Source organism: Monopterus albus, unplaced genomic scaffold (assembly GCF_001952655.1).
Source record: "Monopterus albus unplaced genomic scaffold, M_albus_1.0 scaffold92.1, whole genome shotgun sequence".
Taxonomy (NCBI): domain Eukaryota; kingdom Metazoa; phylum Chordata; class Actinopteri; order Synbranchiformes; family Synbranchidae; genus Monopterus; species Monopterus albus.
Genome location: NW_018127972.1, coordinates 1993129 through 2015840, shown reverse-complemented (window position 1 = coordinate 2015840; position 22712 = coordinate 1993129). Strand labels below are relative to the sequence as shown.

General features: G+C 40.8%; 1 protein-coding gene and 1 non-coding gene across 15 annotated transcripts in view; both read right to left on the bottom strand.

Annotated features, from left to right (window-relative positions):
* rbfox1 (RNA binding fox-1 homolog 1) overlaps positions 1-22712 on the bottom strand; it is a 315653-nt gene that overhangs the window by 10112 nt on the left and 282829 nt on the right. For 10 of the 14 annotated variants that reach the window (XR_002275544.1, XM_020608189.1, XM_020608190.1 and 7 more), the window contains 3 exons: positions 17036-17075; positions 8733-8797; positions 2709-2784 (listed from right to left, as the gene is read on the bottom strand). Coding sequence is in view for 12 of the 14 variants with exons in the window: in XM_020608189.1 (XP_020463845.1) it covers positions 2709-2784; positions 8733-8797; positions 17036-17075 (181 nt within the window). In the remaining 2 variants the exon portion in view is untranslated. The remainder of the gene's footprint in view (positions 1-2708; positions 2785-8732; positions 8798-17035; positions 17076-22712) is intronic. The other 4 variants (XR_002275543.1, XM_020608186.1, XM_020608185.1 and 1 more) reach the window with 1 other exon arrangement.
* trnak-cuu (transfer RNA lysine (anticodon CUU)) lies at positions 21488-21560 on the bottom strand. The gene has a single exon. It is a non-coding gene; the product is annotated as a tRNA-Lys (tRNA).

Sequence of the window (22712 nt, the reverse complement as noted above, 5' to 3'; positions counted from 1 at the left end):
TAGTCACTCTGGGGACCTGAACAGCTGAGTGCGCCGCAGGCCCAGGGAGTAGTCCAGGGAGGGGGAGACTGGTGCCAGAGATCTCGGGTTCGGTGTGTGGGTGCCCTGATGAGGCAGCGCTGGTAGCTGAGTGGTGTGACGTAAGATGGTGGCACTGTTCCAGGATAGCCTAGGAGCTCTGAGAGGTGGAGCAATTCACAAAAAGCAGTCCAAAAACCAAAAACCCCTTTAAACGTGAGAAGGGCAAGAAAACCGATACCACAGAACAATGCGCAATAACGTGGCATGTCAGCCAAGATAGCCCCACAACATCCAGAGACTTAAGCTACTCAGGGTGACTTTCATGGAGAGCAGGTGTGCCTCGTCACCTGGAATGCACCCTCACCTGTGCGGGGGCGGAGCTGCTGGAACTACCTGTGCCTGCTACCGAGGTACATGGGGCGGCCCGGGTCACGGACGTAACACATGTACTTGAAAAAGTAGTTGTGAAGTGGATCCTTCACCAAGCTTTACGCTGCTATTATTCTAGGAAGAAATTACTTTACTTCCAGCATGAAGGAATGATCACAGCAATCAAAAACTTTCAATGTAATTTTGAAGTTTTGGTAACCACCAGCATTGGAGCATATTGGGCATGAAGACCACAGCCTGGTACTGTATAACCAGGAGTCAATGTCGAAGAGAAGCAGGATACATCATTAGTAGGAGGAATGCATTATGAACAGTTGAAGTCAGGGCTGGCATTAGTAATGACAAATCAAACCAGCTCTGTTGGAAAAAATGCAATGGACCTGCATTTGTGCAAAAAGTGATCTGAGACAGTTTCAATTCAAAAGTAATTTCAAATGAAAATGAGCACTAACATTGCACTGCGCTACCAAAGTAGCATAAACACTTAATCAGCTACATCCCTCCTCTTCCTAGTGTAAGTACATTGATTCATTCATGGCAGTAAAATGCCAAAAATAGACTGGCACCCTGTGTAAACTACATAAAGACTGCATTTGAAGCTACTATACACCAGCTTTGCACTATCACAAAAATGGAGCACCTGGAAAGGTGACATTCAGAAACCTAATTGTTTATGCATTTGAGGTGAGGTGGTGGTGAGGTTCAGCAACAGTCAGCTACTTTTGTTTATCTGGTATTTCCATTCTTATATTTACTGTACATTTGTCACTGCAAAGAGATGATTTATGTATCTGTATCAGAAATTTCACATGATGCACACTTGATTTCAGATTCTAGCTACAGGTTGTTAGTGCGCCATCCATCCATCCATTATCTATACTGTTACGCCAGTCTATCACAGGGCTGACATGTAGACAAACAACCACACGTGCTCACACTCACTTCTAGGGGCAATTTAGTCTACAGTCAACTTAAGCTGCATGTCTTTAGAAGATTGTGGGAGGAAGCCAGAGTACCCAGAGGCAAAGGCACCGGGAGAACATACGAACTCCACACAGAAAGGCACTGGGCCGGCCCAGGCTTTGACTTGGAAACTTCTTCCTGTGAGGCAACAGCGCTAACCACTGCACCCATTGTGAATGCCAATGTTCTGGCTGATTGTTAGATCTCAGTTTCAGGAGCAATGTGGATTCCATCCTGGCTGTAGAGGAGTGAACTGGCACCTATAGCACAAAGATACCAGAGAGGTGTTTGCTTGCAGCCTTAAAGAAGTCTGTGCACCCCAGCATATGTTATGGAGGTTTTGGGGGGTGTAGAGGGCAATTGCTACATGCCATCCAAGCCTTGTTTAAGTGAGAACTGTGTTGGAATTCTCAGAAAAGTTCACACACACTCCCTACACCCATTGCATTCTGCCATAGTTGTATCTTATTATCAATATGATGACCTCAGAATTGGATTGCTGTTTTTTGCAGAAAACATATTGTATTCTGTTGGCTTTATCAGACCACAACCTCTGGCAAAGACCCAAGTGAATGAGTTTAAATATTTCAGTTTGTGATTGTAAGATGGAATACAATTACTGCTGGTGAAGAGAGAGCTCAGCTTTTTTGGTTTTGTTAACTGGCCAATTGAAAGATCACCTATGGTCACGAGCTTTGGGTAACGACTGAAACAGTGAGATCATGGCCGAAATGATTTTCCTTCTACAGAGGAGCTTCAGCCATCCTAAGACACAGCTGGCTGACCCCTTTGAAGTCTATAGGTGACCTTGTTAGTTCCAGCCTAATGTCATAAGTTTTGAGGCCCACAATGTTTATAATACCAGTTGAATCAGATCAGATAGTATAGCTTTAATGCAAGTCATTCAAATATGTTAGTCATTCTAGTGTTTGATTGGTATATGTTTACTGTGACAATATAAAATGCCCAGTATTTATTGTCTTGATATACTGTAAATACAACCACCTAAACTCAGTTGCTATAGCAAAATACCAGTGTTATGTAACCATTGCACTCCTTAACACCAAATGTGATACTGTAATTGGTCAGCTAGCTTTCATTTTTCTTACTCCACTCATGCCAATGAACCCAATGCAGCTCTAAAGCAATTTACTGTATCTACTGCACTGGAAAAGATGATCTCAGTTTTAATTTATATGTGGGAGACACAATTTTGTTGAGTTAAAACAGATGTTAGATTTTAGAAACTTTGCCAGTAAGAAGTGGGATGAAGCATGATATGAAGAGGGCCAGGAATGGAGAGAAGAGATGTGTGGCAGGCATGACACTCTTACCATGGCACCGACGCTGTATGTGCCTGCTGGAGCGAGCGTGTGGTTGTAGGGGTCGGCAGCATATATTCGTCCGTAACTGTAGAAACACATATGATAAGAGGATGGAAATCAAATTAATCCTGGTAATTGAGCAAATATTTTAAAATGACTACTCATGAGTTCAATTTGGACACATCAAACTTTTGACTAGTAGTTACAACCATCTGTGAGACACTGCAAGGTGTAAATAAATATATAGTAGTGGGTTACATTTAGAGACACATTAGTATTGAACAAACTGAGCATGGCAATAACAAATGAACAGGAATTATAAATGAACATTCATAATGACAGTGCCATTGTCACTAGGTTAATTATCTGCTGCTCTACAGAGCTTTATAGCCTCTTTTAGCTCATTGCTCAAAAGTCATAGCATACATTACAACTGAGATAGTCTCTTATGATTTTACACTTAGATGACCAAAATGCAAGACAACAGAGCCAAAGAAATGTGGTAGGGACAAAGAGAGCTTTATTAATGTCTTGGGAACTAAAATAACAGTGAAACACTGGCAAACTATTGAAGATCAACCAAATAGAGCTTAAAACAAGAGTTACCAAGAATGACCTAAGGTTTAACACCAGACATACACAAGAAAATATAGGCTCAGGTGAACTAAAAGCTAAAGTATAGCCCCTGTACTGTACTGAGTAGTGAAGAGCTTTAACATGACAAACTTAGAACTGAGCACTGACCAGAAGACAATAAGATGAGATGAGATTAGCTGTGAGGAATATGTTGCACCAGCTCAGAAAGTTCAACCTGCCCCAGGAACTGCTGATACAGTTCTACAGAGGAATCATTGAGCCTGTTCTCTGCACCTCCATCACTGTCTGGTTTCGCTCAGCAACCAAACAGGACAAGAACAGACTCCAATGGACAGTTCAGACCACAGAAAGAATAACCAGTGCCAGCCTGCCCTCCATGGAGGACCTGTACACCTCACAAGTCAAGAGGAGAGCAAAGAAGATTTCTGCAGACCCCGCACATCCTGGGCACAAACTGTTTAAACATCTTCTGTCTTGATGGCGCTACAGAACACTTTATGTCAAAATAACCAGAGACAAGGTTGTGATTAAGTAATCTACAAAATAGAGGAAATTAGAGATTTCATGTGACTCAGAAAAAAGAAACAAGAACTACAAGGCATCAAATAATAGAGATTCAATGAGAATTCTATTTGTAGAAAAAAAACAGACAGCAACAGTGCATTTTTCTAGTGTGCAGGCCTGCCAGCCCAACCTGCTCCCTGCCCTAGCCCTGTTATGACAAGGGCCAATCAGAGCCCAGGGCCTGTGCCCATAATTGAGCTGATTTGCATAGCGGCCCAGTGGCTGAAGCGATTAGAAGTTAATCCCGATTAGTTCTGGACATTGCTATTCACCATGCAACCCCCAACACCCTCACTCATCCCAGCACTGCGTTTGTCCTATCTTATCTCACAGCACAGTCCTAACCCATCATTAGTGTGTGTGTGAGTGTATAACAGTGCACATGTGAGAGTGTGCATCTGCAACACAAATTCAAATGCAGTTTTGAGGTGACCCTGAGTTGAAAAGATACACAAGAAAACAACATTTTCAACAGCCCTATAAAATGACTGGCAGCTTAGTCAAATACAAAAGGATCTGGGATAAAGTGAATATTTATGGAAGAAAGCTATCTCAAAAATGCACATAGTTTTATTTTATTGTCTTTCAACCATCTAAAGTATTGGAGGCTGATGGCATATACATAAATACATTTCCTTGATCATTTTGCTGAATAATAGCATGTTTTCATTTTCAATGAGTTTCCATTTTAGACAAGCAGCAGCAGTTACTACCTTTGCGGGACCCGGAAGTCACTTGTGAGTACCAGAGGCTGGTCCCTACAAGATAGCTTGTTGAATTTTACGAAACCAATGAGGTATAAGGTTAGCGCAAGTGTCAGCTTTGGTATTAGGGTTAAGGTTAGGGTGAGTTCCCTGAAATTGAATACAAGTTTATGTAGGGGCCCAGTAAGTGATGAAAACATTATGTATGTGTGTGCCTTTGTATTATTTAGATCATGAGGACTGAAACATGTTAATATAGAAAATGACCAGCCTTATCTTTTAAAACCTACAAAATCCCAGTCACCTATTACCTGCTGTATTTGAATCAGGAGAAGTATACAGGTCAAATAGCAATGAAATATAAAAATATTCACTACCATATAATTAACTCTGCATAAAATATATGGATTTTATGAGTCTTATACTGTAATTCTTTAAAAATTACAAAGATTAATTTATAGCCTTCTTATGCAATAAAAAAAAAATCCACTTAGCTTTCACACCTCTCTGGTAAAATGAACAATTTAACAAAAAGGTCATTATAGTGACAGTACAGTTTATAAATTGTCATGAATTACACAAGTTATCTAAATGTTGGCCATGTTTTGTATTTTAAAGTAAATATAGAAGTTTTCATCTGATCAAAACAAAAAATTTATGTCAAACAGCATCAAAACTCATAGCAATCACAAGCTTTTGCTTATTTAAGTTACTGCTTATTTAATACTTCTTGTCATGGGCGTGTTATGTAACAGGTTCTAAGAAGAGCAAATCCCCTGCTTTAACATTTTTCTTTTACTTTATCAGTTTTTGCCACCTGTCCTGAACAAAAGTACACTGGAATAAATCTCCATTTCTTAGGCTTTCCCTTAAATCTCCCATGGAAAATATAGTCAGTCTTTTTTTTTGATAGTTTTTTTTCCCCTAATGCAAACCAACTGTTTACCTACTTTGCTAAAATATTAGCTGTTCTATTGTCTACAGCCAAAGCCCTCTCTGTAATTGTATATCATGCTTCTAAAATGGATATTATTTCTGCCATCCATGACTGTTAATTCAAATCAAGTTCAGAAATGCACACACCCACACACAAGCTAAAAAGAACTTGGGGGAAGTGAGGTGGAAGACGAATAATGAATCCAATAGGATGGTAAGTTCTGTGCAGTTATGAACATTTTCACACCAGTGCTTAATAGTTTAGCACAAATTATTCACTGTGTTGAATATACAGTATGGTATCTATTAATAAAATGGCAAAGTTGTGGAAAGCACCATTTTAACTTAAAGCCCTTTCCCCAATGGTATGAAGCATATTTTCACCATTTAACATTATCTATGCTTCTCTACCTAGTAGAGAGTTTAACAAATCTAACCCAAAGTGCAATCCAGTGTCACCATAAATTAAAAAAAAAAAAGTTTTAGTTCCAGAGATTGTACCACTTTTTTTCAATATAAAAAAAGTCAGCAAGAGGACCCAAATGTGAGACAAATGGCAGCAGTATGCAATAGGTTTATTAAAAGGGTTTAAGGTAGGGGCAAAGCCACTCCAGGGGTGAGGAGCAGTGGAGGCAGATGTGATAAGACAGCAGGATCTCAGTACAGCTCCTGGACAACTGGGGCTCAATGAATTTAAGGCTTGAGAGCCTAGGAAACACAGATGTCAGATGAGTTTTTTTTTTCTAGCAGATTATTTGAGATTTTCAGACTGAGGTAGTGAGTTGAGTTACACAAATGTATTCTATTAGTTTTCCAGGGAAAAACGTAACACAGGTGACTGACACTTTGGCTGGAGGTGCAGACATAGAACGGGACTTGGACCTGCAGAGGCTCAGGTGGAGGAGGTTATACTCTCCACTGGGAACTGGCACTATACAGTGGAGCAGAACTGGGAACACAAGACTGGGTAACACAGAAAACGGGTAATTATCTGTAGAGAGGGATAGGGTTTTTTTTCCCCAGGGACCCAGGCGATGGCAGAGACCAAAGAACTGGCAACCTGCAGGAGATGGGGCAGAAGTAAATGGACCAGGGAGGCAAAACAGGTAGGTGGAACAGGTAAGTGCCTCTGAGGATTCTCTTTGACAAATTAATAAAGGGTAAGTGGGAATGTCTCTCACACAAACACAAAAAGGATTTGAGCAAAACAGGGTGGCTGGCAACAGATAAGCAGCACAAGCTGGGGGAAAAGAAATACAAAACTGCACACAGCACCACAAAAATGAACTATAGTCCTCTTCAGCTGCTAAACAAAAAAAATCCACTGACTAACAGTGATGGGAAAAAAAACCCCACGGAAAAAGCCAGTTGAGGCACAGACAGGCAGAGGCTTGAGCCAGTAATCAAAACAGTTCAGGCTTACCAACCAGGTAGAACAGAGAGGCTTACTGAGCAGACAAGGGCTAGGCACGCAGCAGGGCAAACAGACTAAAGACTGTCTTGAATCAGGGAGGGAGGGATCAGGTATATATGGCTGGAAAGTACTGCTGACAGGCAAGTGACTATCAAGTGATCAGGGCAGATTAAATAGGCAGCAAAACGAGTCTCAGGTGCAAACAATCAGCCAGTTGCCATGAATTGGCAGTGATCAGCCAGCTGTCAAAGATGAGTGGTGGAGCAAGCAAGGTAGCCATACTAGAACCTGGAAGTCATGCTGATTGTGACATCATTGCCAACTTTTTAAAATGACTTCTTTCTATACAACAAATTGAAGATCTGGGAAAGAAACTAAGACTGAAGTTGGGATTTTATTTTAGACATAAACCTTGTTTCTCTTTGGCAACCAGAAAAAAGCCACTTGCTGCCCCTCTACCTCCTTTTGGTTATGGTGACTTTTATATATGAAAGCATCGGCATACTATCTTTGTAAATTAGATACTGTTTAACATAGTGCCATAACCTCTAGAGTCCCTGCGTCCTCATATGAGGACCGCACAGCTTGGGTTTCCAAAGCTCAGGACTCTAGAGGTTAATGTTTATTACAAATTGCCTTTCCCAAATTCCACTGCACCCTGTATTTGAGAGTGGGATGGCCCTCTCTTATCTTAAAACCATTCTTGGCAAGTTACCCCTGTATCTTTGTAAATTTATTGTTCAAAATTCTTCATTAAAATACATCTTGAGGTGACAGGACATATGTATATCAACTCATGAGTCCATATACTAGAACGGAGATTGGAAAGGCCTTCTTTTTCTCTGCTTCGAATACTTGGAATAAACTGGACAAATTGGCATAATTAACCAAATTTAAGATCATCGTAAACCCTTTGACTTGATCTGACTTGTTCCATTGTACATAATGGGAAACCAAGTACACTTAACTCTTTCATTAGTGAAAGACAAAATTACATCTCTTCATTGCTCCAAAAGTCAGATGTATTTGCTGCAAATATTGATTGTGTTTATTTAACTCACTTGTATGCTGCAGTTGTGCCTGTGCAGATAGCCTTGTACATTCAAAAACCTAGATAAGATGCATATATACAGCAATATCCTGGTTTCTTTGGGACTACTCCACCTAGAATGGTCAGATTTATCAAAAATCCCAATTCATGAAATCAGGATATGATTGGATACTTCAAAACCCCAATCATATCCTGGACACTCATTTTCATGTATACACACTTATTGATACCATTATTAGTTTGAAAGTTATTCATGAAAAAACATAAGGATCAGGCTCATCAGGATTCAGGATCTAGGTCAGCAACCTTTGAAGATACATCCCATCTGATGACACTTTACTCAGTCAGCAGAGTTTCAGCTAGAATTTGATCTTAATTTTAAGTTTGTAGTATTATTCGTTGTCTCACAGTAGCAAGTTTTATGTGAGCTGTATAAATGATAAATGTGAACATTCTGGATCAGCAGACCTGGAATATTATTTGGACTCAGATCTTACTTTGGTGTGTGGTAGATCTCAATTTTTGTCCAGTCATTCTAGGCATTGTGTATGGAGTTAAATCAAAATACTGAAAGTGGCCCTATCACATAATGGTGAAGGATCCTTTAAAATTATTTCTGGATCTGGATCAGCACCAAAATCTAATGGATTGTTCCGAGGGCCATACACTACCTCTCCAAAAAACTCCATCAAATAACTCAATGTTTCATCAGTAATACAGTAAATCTATGAATTTTGCATCTCTTGTCAGTGACCGTGTGTACTTACCTGTCACTGTATGCGGCAGCTGTGGCAGCAGTAGGCTGGGCATATCTGTAGGCAGCGTAACCACCCTAGAAACACATAAACACAACAAATAACAGTGATAAGAGTCAATTTACTACCATGGAGACTCTATTGAACTGAATGTCAGACACTGACAGTGAGGCAGACATGATGATAATAATAAACTTAAAGAGCCCATGGCATGCTTTTCCTTGTTTTCTGACTTGCGTACAATTTTACAACAGCTCACAAAATTACATGTATGTATGTTCTAGTACTTCTATGCAGAAGCAACTTGGTCTGTACAAGTCTCGCAAACTCTCACTCGTGGACTTACTTATTTTCTAAAAAAATAACATATTACATGATAATTTAAGGATTTCCTTGAATGGTCATTTTCTCCAGGCAGTTGCACATTCATGCAAGCTTGCCTGACATCCACTGGTGCCATTTTAAAAGTGGAATTTTTTGACTTCATGCAGTTTTGTGGATATACAGTACTGTATTTTACTTCTTGCTGCTGCACTGTGACCAGAGGATCTGGAGAAAAATACAGGGCCTGAGGTTACTGCATGTCCAGGAATGTTCCTGTACAGGGACTTGTTGTTTTACCTGTCCGGGTCTAACCTACAAGCAGCTGGCCAGTGAAGCACCCCACAGCGTGAGTGATCAGCTCATCAACTCTGGATTCCCCCGGAGCACAGTACCTGTTTGTTTTGACTGATTGAGGCCAGTGCGTCTGCTGCATGTGATGTGTTGCCGGTTAATGAGCAGATTAACAATCCATGATGTTATTGTCAATGCTATGGTAGCTGTTGGAATTAACTTCACTACTTCGGGACTGTTTGTGGTTGTGTGGGGGAAGATGCAGCGACCACCGGTTAGATTTACCAACCTTGGAGCTACTTGAAAGGGAGTGATCCACTACTTGGTGGGATTTAATGGTAAGTTTAGAAAAAAAAAACGTTGCATGACTGTCAGTGCGTTGTTCCTGTACTGCTAGAGAGAATTGTTGTAAGGCTAGAGATGTTACTATGTCTGCATTATGTCAGATAAAATATGGGGTTTCTCAATTACCCTCTTTGTTTATAGTGTTACAAATCTCTTTTCATCGGCACATATACCATTGTTTACCTATCTATGGAGGAGAAATTCAAATTAATGCTTTTGCGGTTTGTCATGCTGTCCACTTGCAACACAACACTAGCAGCAGGAGTTGTGCATGTTCACAAACTATCCTCTTGTTTTTAGGAAGAAGCTCTCTGGTTTTATTGTTCTGAAATAATTACAGACTATTTGGAGTTATGAGGGGTGCAAAGATAATCTAGAGGTACCGAAGATTAAACATTAAATGGCTGGAAATGAGCAAAATGAGCATGCCATTGGCTCTTTAAATACCAGTAAAAAACCCATCTATATATATATATAGAGAGAGTAAAGCCTACCCACATTTCTGTTATTATATGTATATGAGACTGTAAAAACAAGTATTTTTGCCATTAGGGCCTCTAATCAAGTGCTACATACAGTATGTACCCCCATGCCTATACATAACTAATTTCATGAGGCATAACATCTCTAGATCATTTTTTGTTTTTAAAAGATACACTGATTTGTTTTTGAGAAACAGGTTGTAGCCAGAACTTTAGATATACTAAGGTATAACATTGAATTGGATCTTAAAATGTGTTTGGGACAAGATAATGACTGAGGGTTATCAATGTCATTCAGTTACTTTCAGTAAATGTCTTTCAAGTAAATTCATCAGAATATGTTGTGTACAGTATTAAAGGTATTGTTGGCAGTTATTTTCAGAAGCATTTTTTGTTACAGGTCTTGAAATTCTCTTTTCATCCTGATGGTAATTAATACATTAAATGCACTGACAACATTAAGAAAAAATTCTATGGTCTGTGGCAGGAGTAGGGCTGAAAAAAGCCTGACCAATAATTCTACTCATCCCAAGCAAAACCACTGGATGGTCAACCTAACTTCCTACTTGCACGCACTCTGCCCTTGTACTCAATGCGTGAGCCAAGAGTCTTCCACAAGGCATTGCAGTTGCAGGCAGACATTACCACTCGGTTAAAGCTAGTAAGCTATGGCAAAGAAGGTACCCACAGCAGCTTTTGTTCGCAAATCGAGATCATTGTTACAGACCAGGCCTTCCCCTATACATACTGTATATGCTTATAGGTAATGTTGCTGTTGTTGCCAGAAGTTGCTACCTGTATGCAGTGTGCTCAGTATGAGAGCGAGAATACTGCTGCACAGAACAGACTCCTTTTACATGCAGCCATGGGTGGGGAAAATACCAACAGTAGTCAGCTTTAAGTGTAAAGATAGGACTGTAATGCCGTTAACTGGGCATCAAAATGTTTGTGTTACCAAGATGGAATAAAGCCTGTGTTTTGAATGGCATTAGCTGGCCTCCCTCTTCACTTCTCCCTGCTGGAAAAGCCCAGACTTCTAAGGCTAATTATCGGCTGGGAGCCAGGGCTAAATTAGCTTAGCAATGAATCAGAGATTCCCAACTATGGTTAGGGATCACAGATTCGGGCAGGTAACACCATATTCAAGAAGGTTATAACTAAAAAGAAGTTGGATGCCGCAAGAATCAGTGTGGCTTTTGAATGATGGACTCAACTGAGAAAATAAGTATTTTTGCTGGACAGGTAGGTATCAGTTGTATTTTGTTTGGGGGCATTTGTTATTTTTCTGAAATCTGTAAGTAGTAGTCAGGCAGTGCACTTTGCAGTGTGCATTGTTTTTTGGAGGAGCTGCTTTGGAGGAGTGAGAACAAAATGATGTAATTTATTTGCTTGTCTACTTTCAAAATCAAGCTTCCTCTTGCTGGTTTTTCCAGGATTGCCAAGCCTACCTTTAAAATCAATACCTGCTGTAAATGAAAGTGTACCTTTAGCTACAGAATCAATGCTCTACACATCCTAAGTACAAATTAATACTCATAAGCAGTGGTGATCACTCGCAATAAATAAATAAACAGAAGAAGGAAATCTGGGTAGTTTCTACAGTTTCATTGCAGAGAAAAGCAGCAAACACTAAATCCACACTAGTAATTTCAAATCATTATCTGGAGTTTAAAAGATGTCATACTTTGTGCTGAAACCACAGCTCTGCGCTTACCCTCAGCTCTGTGCAGATTCTGACCTTCTTTTAGGTCATTGTTTTAGTTTTATAGCCTGCAAGCTTTTCAGTGAAAAAAGCTCTGAAAAGTCACCGTACACTACCTGCTCAGAAATATGCAGGTGAACATAGTGGAACACCAAACAGCTATACAGTCAGATATTTCCCGCAGGCGTTGATAATGGCAAAAAGGCAGAGGTAAAAAATTGTGAATATTGGAATTACATTTATCAGCTGGACACAGACATGACTACAAATGAGTGACAATGTTGCTGTGTGTTTGTTGGATCTTTGCTGACACATGGGCTGTAACTGCTTAATGTGAAAATATATAGATGTTATGGCTCTGAACTTGTTCTGTTGGCCATAACTGGACAAAAATGTTAGCGCAGCTTTAAAATCAGCGATAAAGGTGTATTTACATAGTGGCATTTCAAGAAACCTCTAGCCATCCCATTTGTCTGAGTTAGGAAAAAGGTCCCAGACAGTTGGCTGTAAAAGGTACATGGTTGACAGTCCCTGGTTTATCATATAACAAAGGCCATTTTTCTGCTCTCCCAGGCTGAGTGACACCTCCAGCATTTCTCATATCAGTTCACCCTCCATGCTTCCACACTCTGTGACAAAGAGTGCATCTGTCCTGACATGAGCAGTGTATTATTACCACTATAAACTGTGGAGGCAAGTAAGTGATACTTAGTGCCTGTGATGATGGGACGTGGCAGAAGGATGAACAGATTGGCCCGTGTTAGTCACCAGCCACTATGGACTGTCACTCCTGACTGAGTGACTAATGGCAACCCTACAGCTCTGTGTGCAGGTGTGTGTGTGTGTGCAGTGTTTGGAAAGGACAATAGTGGTGCTGTGTATGCAGCCAAATTTGGCCACTTCACTCACACACACATACTGTACATTGACACAAATACACAACCTCATGCAGGGAATTTTTCTAGTCCATCACATTTGTTGATTCACCGAAAGAAAGAAAAGCAGACTAGGACTATTCTTCCTATGTGTCCATCCATCTTCAGTGACTTTCAGGATTTCAGCCACAAGACAAACAGTAGGCCCACACTCAAGCATTGCCTTCTTTCAATTAATTGCACAAAACAAATCCTCAGTGGCTACAGGCAACATTTCCAACTTTAATGCACTCTAGCCACATGTTTCTAGACAGAGTGAAATCTTAAATTGTTTATGCAAAGAAAGGCCACAATTAACAGAAGCCTGTTCTTACAAAGGACCAGGTGCAAAAAAAAGGAGGGGGGGTTATTCTGTGCAATGAGGCATAGAATCCATCACATCAACCTGACTTTTTACAGGAGTGGAGATACCTGTGCTGAGCTAAACCAGACACAATCACAATTATTCTAAGTAACCCTGGCACATCACAAATGTTTCCCACAGGACAACCAGGTGAGGTATAAGTAGTCGTTTACCTTGATGTCATGTTTGAGGTGTGCTCTGTCTGCAGCTCTTAAACCAGCTGCTCACCTCAGCTCTGTACATCCCTAACATGTACAGACAGATTGTAACTGAAGAACAGCACCACTAACTGTACTTGTTAATTCAATAACAAATACACTGCATTTCCCATAGTTGCTTGGCGGTGGTCAATGTGAAGCAGTAGGATATGTTGGGTTTGCATGAATAGCCTAAGATCTGACTTAAGATCTATGGTTGGGAACAGAAAACACCAAAATAAGGGCCATGTCATTAGTTTTTCATCTTTAAGGCCTTTACTGGCCAGCCACGCAGTGGAGTACTTTGATGCATGTGATGGAGCGTTGTCTTGCATAAAAATCAAAGTCTTCTTGAAAGATGCAGACTTTTTCCTGTACCACTGCTTGAAGAAAGTGTCTTCTAAAAATTGGCAGTAGGTCTGAGAGTTGATTTTGAGTCCATTTTCAACCCGAAAAGGTCCAACTAGCTCATCTTTAATAATACCAGCCCATACCAGTACCCCACCTCCACCTTGCTGGCGTCTGAGTCGAAGTGGAGCTCTGTGTCCATTACTGATCCAACCACGGGCCCATCCATCTGGTCCGTCAAGAGTCATTCTCATCTTATCAGTCCACAAAACCTTTGAAAAATCTGTCTTCAGATATTTCTTGGCCCATTCTTGACGTTTCAACTTATGTGTCTTGTTCAGAGGTGGTCGGGTTTCAGCCTTTCTTACCTTGGCCATGTCTCTGAGAACTGAACACCTTGTACTTCTTGACACTCCAGGTAGGTTGCAGTTGTGGAATATAGCAGCACTGGAGGATAATGGGTTCCTGGTAGCTTCATATTTGATTCTTCTCAAATCTCTGGTGGTTAATTTGCGTCTTTTCTTCTCAACACGTTTCTGGCGACCCTGGTGACTATTTGCTATAAAATGTTTGATGGTTCTGTGATCACGCCCCAATATCTTAGATATTTCAAGAGTGCTGCATCCCTGTGAAAGACTTTTTACAATTTTTGACTTTTCAGAGTCAGTTAAATCTCTTTTTTGGCCCATTTTTCCAGAGGAGAACATTCTGCCTAATAATTATGCACACCTTGATATAGGGTGTTGATCTCCTTAGGCCACACCCTCCCTCGTTACACTAAAACACATCACCTGATATGCATTAAGTCCAATAAGCGTTCAAGTTTATACTGCTTGGAGTTGGAAATTATGGATAAAATGATGATATGGTCAAAATACTCACTTGCCTAATAATTGTGCACACAGTGTATAGTATAGTCTTCAATCTCAATCAGCCCTCTGAAGGGGTATCAGAGAGTGAGGACATTTAGGCTGGTCCTCACTTCTGTGAACGCGAGCATACACACAATGCATGATTAGCCTGCACTATTAGTGCTTGAATTATTATTTTAGAAAGTATGTTAAAGAATTTAACCAGTGTTTTTACACATCTTTATACACTATTCAATTGTTAAACTGTTCTGTTATTTGAAAGTATTTCTTCAGTCTTTTTAGAAAATAAACATTTACAGAATGACACATTACAGAGTATAATGAGTGTGTTTCAGTAGATGTAGTGTGGTAATGTAAGCTAAGTAGAACCTTTGGCTGAGTTCCATTTCATGACTCTCCTGGATGGACTCCAGTTCAATAACTTGTCTTTGGAATCTTTTTAAATATAATTTTATGTCTGTTGCAAATAGAAGCCCTTGAAACCTTCACTGGAAGGATTAGTATGAAACCAGACTTCTGAGTTATAATAAGCTTTGACAAATCAGTTTTGGTGTAAATTTTCTTCTTCTTTTATTTGCAAATCATTGCATGCCCCCCCAACATAATTTTCCCCCTCTAGTCTATATATCCCTGCCTCTGCTGAATCATGAAAGAAAAATGAAAAAGATTCAAGGCAGTGTATCATCATATTTTACTGGACCCTCATATTTGGGAAGTTTTGTCATTGCGTGGAAAGTTTTTATGGGATGGTGTTGATGACAGAGTGGCTGCTGAGCTGTGGAGGTGCACTCCAGCCAGTTGTTAACAACAACCTGACACCACATGCAAAAAATAACACATGAAATCAGCTCATGAGCCACCATAAAAAAAAAAGAAAAATCATATTAGATGCTTCATTGGAACATAAAAGTTGTCTCAGTTTTCACATTATTCAAAGTAAAAGGTTTAATACTTTCCCCGAAAACTGCAGGTACTACAAAGATTAGTTGCGCATAAGTGAACCTTAAAGCAATAACTCCAATGCCTTGAAAGGAGACATGTGGGACTGAAAAAAAGATGAGAGAGAGGGGGGTGTCAAACTTTTATTGTTTTTATTATAATTTGATAGCTACTGATTATTGATTATTTGGGACTACTACACTTACATTTTTGTTGCTTCTTGGGGAGCTAACCACTGCTGGCTCCCCATAATTTCAACAATGCATAAAATCAAAGATGGTAAAAACAAACAAACAAAAAAGGCAAATTAAGCAAAAGTGAATTTGTTTAATTGAGGTTAAAATGTATTCTATAAATGTTACTTTAAAAACTGCAAGATATACCCTAAAAAGCTTCATAATGTTCTGTATATAGACCACTGGCTCCTTTATTTTCAGGACGAAAAATGTTTCAACTTCCTACCCCCCACCATTTTTTTCCCCACAAATTACACCCTGATCATGACCATAATAAGAAAAACTGAATCTAAATATCTGTTTATAGCATGGAAATCAGTGTATGGTCCTTCTTTAATAAACTCACTGGCCACTTTATTAGGTACACCTGTACAACTGTATGTAATTCAATGCAACACTTCCACCTTAACATCTGTGTTTATGAAGCTCAAAACTTTTCATCTTTTTGGTGAAATTGTCATAAATGTATAAATTCAATTATAAGTTTATTATTGAGGTCATAGTTAAAGGTGGTGTTGTACTGTACATTATATTCTGTGGTGTTCCTAATATTCTCATCCTCTCATGTATGTAGCTGGGGAGGACAAAAATATGGGGGTTGTTCTAATACTTTATTTATCATGTAATTTATATGTTATATGTTATTTCTTTGTGAGGATGGGTTGCCAGGAAAGGATTGCAGTCTAGGTGCAACACTGATGTAACTATAATTTGCCAAATATCAGTTTTTTTTTAATAATTCCTTTACAAAACACTTTTTCTACTTCATATGTTCAGTCAGACACCGATGTTCAGTGCCAGTTCTATTTGGATTAAAGACACAAGGTAACGGTTTGACACACAGTGCAGTTACAGTGAACCTGAACACTGTACGTCTTGTATCTACTGAATCAGTATGATACTTGATTACTGAATCAGAAATCAGGTATCACTTCTGAATTGAATTTGGATTTTTTTCACTTCGACTTCCCATGATACCACACACATCTCTCTCTTAGCTCTGTATTGATTGTTTGCTATGTGTTTTTTGTACTATTTTTTGGACCAATAAAGAAGTTTTGATGCCTCTTATTTGTTAGAATGTAGCTTTTGTGTCTTGCTCTCAATACCTGTGCTTATATTCTCCTTGCTGGGGCCAATCTGAACTGCAGGTTATGAAATGATCATCTATATGTTCAACCAGCTAAAAGTGAAGCCATGTACAAGTATGGGTTGCGGCTTTGCATGTGCATAGCAAAAACAGCAGAGAGCATGGAGATGGTAGTGTAACATGCTATGTCACACTAGTAAATAATACTTACATAAATATCTGCACCATAAAATCCATCCTGGTAAACAACACTGCAGAGGATGCAAACACAAACAAACAGACAAACAAACACACAATAAAACAAAAACATCCATATTAGTGCATGTTGACATGCAGGCACTGGGCTAGCTACCAACCAATCCCCATCTACACAATCCAATAAACAACCAAAATACAAACAAACAAACAAGATGTAAGAAGAGCAGAGGCAAAGGCGAAATGCAGCATGCACCCACCTTTGCTTACTAATGGCTAGGTAAGGAGGCTGGGAAGGTCCAAAAACACTCTCTTACTCACTTATGCTTGCAAATATGTCCAATCAGCAACATTCAATTTATACTTTTTTAAAACAGATTTTATAGCATGATGCAAGCCCCCAGAGAAAAGTCAGAAAAATTGTTTTCTTGCCATTGATTTATACTTTATTTTAATAACTTGATTACAAAAACATGGTTTTAATTGGTTTGCTAACCATGGGTTCAATTTATGTATTTGTTTCTCATTATTTGCAATTTTGAGGATGGCAGAGTGTAGAAAATGTGTTAGTGTTAGCCTTTCTTAATGAAGAGTACAAAAAGTCTATTAAGGATGCTAATGCAGAAATTGCTCTTTTTCTGCTGGACAGGTGGGTAAATTGTTTGCTGTGTCACACTCTGTGGCAATGTTACATTAGTAAACTTAGTCTACACATTACCTGTGTCACATTAGCCTGTTTGCTAAATTATTTTTTCCATGGACATTCAGCTAAATTTGCTCATTTGTAAATGTTTGTTTTCCATGGACATTCAGCTAAAATGCTAATTTGTAAATGTTTGTGGCTGTTTTGACTTAAGCTATAGCAGGTAAAAAATGCTGTGAGAGAACAATTGTAGAGTCTATAGCTGGTTAGCCACATTTTGTGCTCGTCGATGGTATTCTCAGAATCAGAATCAGCTTTATTGGCCAGGTGTGTTGGAGACACGAGGAATCTGACTCTGGTACAGTGGCTCTCAATGTGTATGTACATGTCCTTATGTTCTGATGTCTCTTTCAGTATAGGCTCTTCCACCAGTCACTAATATCATTATTGTGGTAATGCATAATGAAACAACTTGCAGATTTGTATATGTAAGGCAGTAACCTGAATAGATCACTAAGTAGTAATGTTGAGTTTCTTACCCCGTGGGGAGCTTAGCAATTCCCACTGCATGTCCCTTACAAGACACTAGTTCTGAAATTAGCTCCATACTGTATAGGATGCCATATTTGTTCAATATTTACTTGGTGCTATGCTTGAAGGTGTTGGGGTCAGTGAGCACTGTGTAAGGAACAGCAAATGAGGGAAACCTTGGTCAGATTGAGCCAGTGAAGTGCAGCCATGGTTTGAGCCTCAGTACAGAACCCTGTGTCTGGTCCTTTTTTCTTGCCACATGACACCCCACTTCATAACAAAAACACAACACAGAGTCCCTGGGGGTGTAGAGGGCTTTCAATCTGTGGCAAATGTGCAGAGGGAGCAGGTTACATCTATGGTGCCGTGACCCAGATTGTGACCATCAGAGACCGACGACAGAGACAGGGAGTGGACTGTGCTGCTAATTTCAGCAGTTTGGACATCCAGTGAATAGTGTTCAGAGCAGCCTGCTCACAACATACAACTGGCCCCCTGCTGTACTCCAGACCATGAGGACTGTGTACCTGCCTTCATCTGCATATCAGAGTATAAAGTGAAAATATTCATTTATTGCAGTTTTTTGTGACTGTTTATGGTAAAGGAACTGAACTGTGAGTCCAATGTAAGAGTCAGTGCTGTGTGTGATAACTGCTTATGATATTCTGTAATAACACTTAAGCTATATTACTAGAGTATCTACTGAATATTTTTTAAGTTATTCCAAGGGTTTTTTGTTGGGCTTAATTCATATTCATTGTGTTTTAGTTAGAGTTAGCCGTCTCTGGTAGGCTAGTGGTTAAGGCTCAGCGGCGATTGCTACAATTTATTGCATTGCACCTGACAGATTTATATAAACTGTTTTTCTTGCTCCTCATACACCCCATTTACATATTAATACACCACCAATTAGACTGCATTAGAAAAAAGTGGGAGTCAGGGAGTGACAGAAATGATTATACAGATATTCCCTTAAGATTGGGGGGGGACACTCTGCTGTGATGCCAAGCATTCAATTTCCCATAAATCTAGCATCAAGCCCAGAGCAAGCAGGGGGACCCAATCCTACAAAGTACACCACCCAACCTGCAGAGCCCCCACTGCAATACTAGCCCATTACCATGAAACCTATGGGCAACCTCAAGACCCTCATCTTACCCTGTCACCGTCAGTGCTTTCTCTTCATATAGATCAAGGTATTGCTTCAGCCATCAAACCTCAATCTCTTGGCTTCAGAGCTCCAATGCAGTCCCTCCAGCCCCAAGCTGTTCCTGAGTCCACAAACCCTGTGCCTCTCCCAAGCCTCCTGTACGCCATCTTACCAGGAATTCATAACTTGTCACAGCCCTCCATGAGCCAACCAGCCACCTCCCACCATTCCACCCAGGCCATTAAGCCTAACTCCCAAGGCTGTGTTAACCATCTACAGTCTGTCGTAGCCACTGCAAACCCAGGCCTCTCACAGTAACATATTGTGGGTTCATGCACACTCATCAGGTCAAGAATGTCCAAGTGTTTAATGGTCATGCAGACAAAAAGATGCTTATGAGCTACAGGAAAGAAGAAGAGGATGTGGGTCTGCCAAAGTCAGCTTCTCCTCAGTTTTCTTTGTGATCAGTCATGCTCTCTGCAATTGGACACATCGAAGTGTCATGACAGAGCACTGTGCCCAGATGAACTTTTTTTAACTTCAGTGAAGTGCAGGGATGGCACACATGACCTTGTCCTGTGTGGAGCTGAGTGCAGATGCATTCTTGCACTGCACAACACAAAGAAATGAATATCTTCAATAGCTGAGCGCAGCGCCCATCTAGTCCTATCTGAAAGCCCCTTTACTCAGCTCTGATTGAAGGCCACTTTTCCCTTTAACTCCTCCCAGAACCTAATGGTTGCCACAGTCCTTGCTGATGTAAAGAGAGGCTATGCCCCTATCAGAGTAATGAACCTGTCCCAGTGTGCTATTACAATCAAGCCTCATACAACCCTGGCCAATGCTTACCTGGTGAATAGCATTGTGGATTTCCCTGACAAAGAGCAGGAAGACCCTGGCAGTGGGGGAAGCATGGAGGCATGCCTGAGCTTTGATCAGGTGGTGGCAGACTGTGGTGTGGACCTGAGTGAAGCAGCAATGGAGGATGAGCGACAGTGCTTTCTCCTTAAATACCTTGTGAAGAAAAACACAGATGTGTTCTCAAAACATCCAGTGGGCTATATCCTCACTAAAACAGTACAACATGAAATCCCTCTTGTTGACTTGAGGCCCTTTCAACTCTCATATCACACAATCCCCCCTTCTCAGTGGCAGGATGTGAGAAAGCTGCTGAAAGAGGTCAAAGGACTGAGTGTAATTTGACCTAGAAAGAGTCAATATGCTTCACCAGTGGTGATTGTCACCAAGAAAGATGGGTCTCCAAGGCTTTGCATAGATTATAGGAAGCTCAGCTCCTGTAGCACAAGGAATGCATTTCCACTGCCCAGATTAGAAGACACCCTGTCAGTGCAGTGCTACTCCACCTTAGCTGCTCCCTTGTTACCGGCTCAACTCTGGTAACTCTAAAACAAAGAAAAGAGGGGAAAAGAAGAGCACAGAGCCTGATCCACCTATCCTGTGGACTGATGAGTATGAGAAGGTATTTCAGGCTCTGAAAAAAAAGTTGATGACTGCACCAGTCCTGGGCTGTCCTGACTACAGCCTACCTTTTGTCTAACACACTGATGCCTCCGGAGGCGGGATTGGTGGTGGGATGGAGCTGAGAGTCATAGCATATGCCAGCAGAGGCTTGAGCCCAGCAGCGACAAGGTACCCTGCACACAAAATTGTGTTTCTTGCTTTGAAGTGGGCAGTGACAGACAAATTTAATGATTTTTTTCAAGAGCTGCAATTTCTCAGTCCTGACAGAGAATAACCCCTTCAAATATGTGATGACCTAAGCTAAGCTGGATGCAACAGTCTAGCAATGGGTGTCTCTGCTGTTTGCTTTTAACTTTGATGTGCAGTATAGACCAACACAAATGCTGATGCTCTCTCTTATGTCCAGCCATGAAGTCATCCAAGCCCTACAGTCTTGGCCCCAGCAGGTGAGGTCAGTGAGCTGGGGCATGGGGAGACTCAGACAACCCCAGAACCAGTGAGCTCCTTAGGTGAGGGGGTAGGGGCGGGGTGGGGGGGTGTTCAGTGTCTTGCCCAAGGACACTTTGACATGTGGACTGCAGGCACTGAGACTTGAACCTTCAACCTTCTTAGGAGACAACTGCTCTACCTACCGCACTGTCACCTCCCCCAAGTGATTAGAGCACCCAACATGGGGCTCAAACCCACAGCCCTGAGATTAAGAGTCTCATACTCTACCGACTGAGCTAGCTGGGCCCTTGTGGCTCTGAAAAGCCGGAGCCTGGTCACTCTCAGGACTCTGGTGAGCATTATGGGGATGTAGGGATGGAAGCTTTCCTCACCATGACAAAACAAGTAGTTCAAGCAGAACAGAAAGAAGATCCTATCATCATCCCTGCATTTTAAACGCTGAAACATCAAACCCAGCTACAGTGAGAGAGCTGAGGGTGGTGGCTAAGTGTGCCTTCTCCTAAATGAGTGGAGGAGTTTAGTGATAAGGGTTAATGTCATGCAACTCTGCATCAAAGACCGTCAGGGTTGTGCAATAGAACAACTGATCCTGCCAGAGAAGCTGCATACATCAGTTAAGACTTCTCTTCGTGATGACCCAGGGCACTAGGGATTTGAGAGGACATTACAAATGATAAGAGAAAAATTTTACTGGCCAAGAATGTTCCAGTAGATCAAGGCATGGTGTGAAAAGTGTCAGAGGTGCTGCCTCAGGAAGATCCCCACTGCAGGCCTCAGGGTCTCCCTGGTCGGCATCCACAGCAGTGCCCCCATAAAGCTGTTATGCATAGACTTTTGACCCTAGAAAGGGTGGCAAAGAAAATGTGCTCGTGATCACTGACCACTTCTCCCACTTTGAGAGAAGAGAAGAGAGCAGAAAAAGTACTATAACCAGAAAGCAAAGAGTCAGGTATTTGGCCCAGGCGACAGAGCTCTGGTCAAAGTACTATATGTCATGTGGACAGGTGGCAGAAGCTGGAACATAGATGGGAGCCTCATCCATACATTGATTGATCAAAAAGCAACTTGGAATTCTTGTGTATGTGGTTTGTCATGTCATGCAGTTAGAAAGTGAGCAGCCAAAGATACAGAGGGGGCTGAAGCTGTAGCAAAGGTTCAAGGCAAGAAGGGCAGTGGGCCTAATGCAGAACAACTGTTTTACAGCAACAACACACAAATACATATTCCTATACAACACAGTCATTCCTTCCTTCAGACATTTCTCTCCATTGTTCTAAGCTTGCTTGTTCTGTATATACTGAGTGGTTTTTGTTGTGTTAGTTTAGTTTGATGGCAGGGACGCCATCAACCAAAGGAGTAGATGTAAGGCAGTAACCTGAATAGACCACTAAGTAACACTGTTGAGCTTTGTACCCCATGGGAAGCTTAGTAATTCCT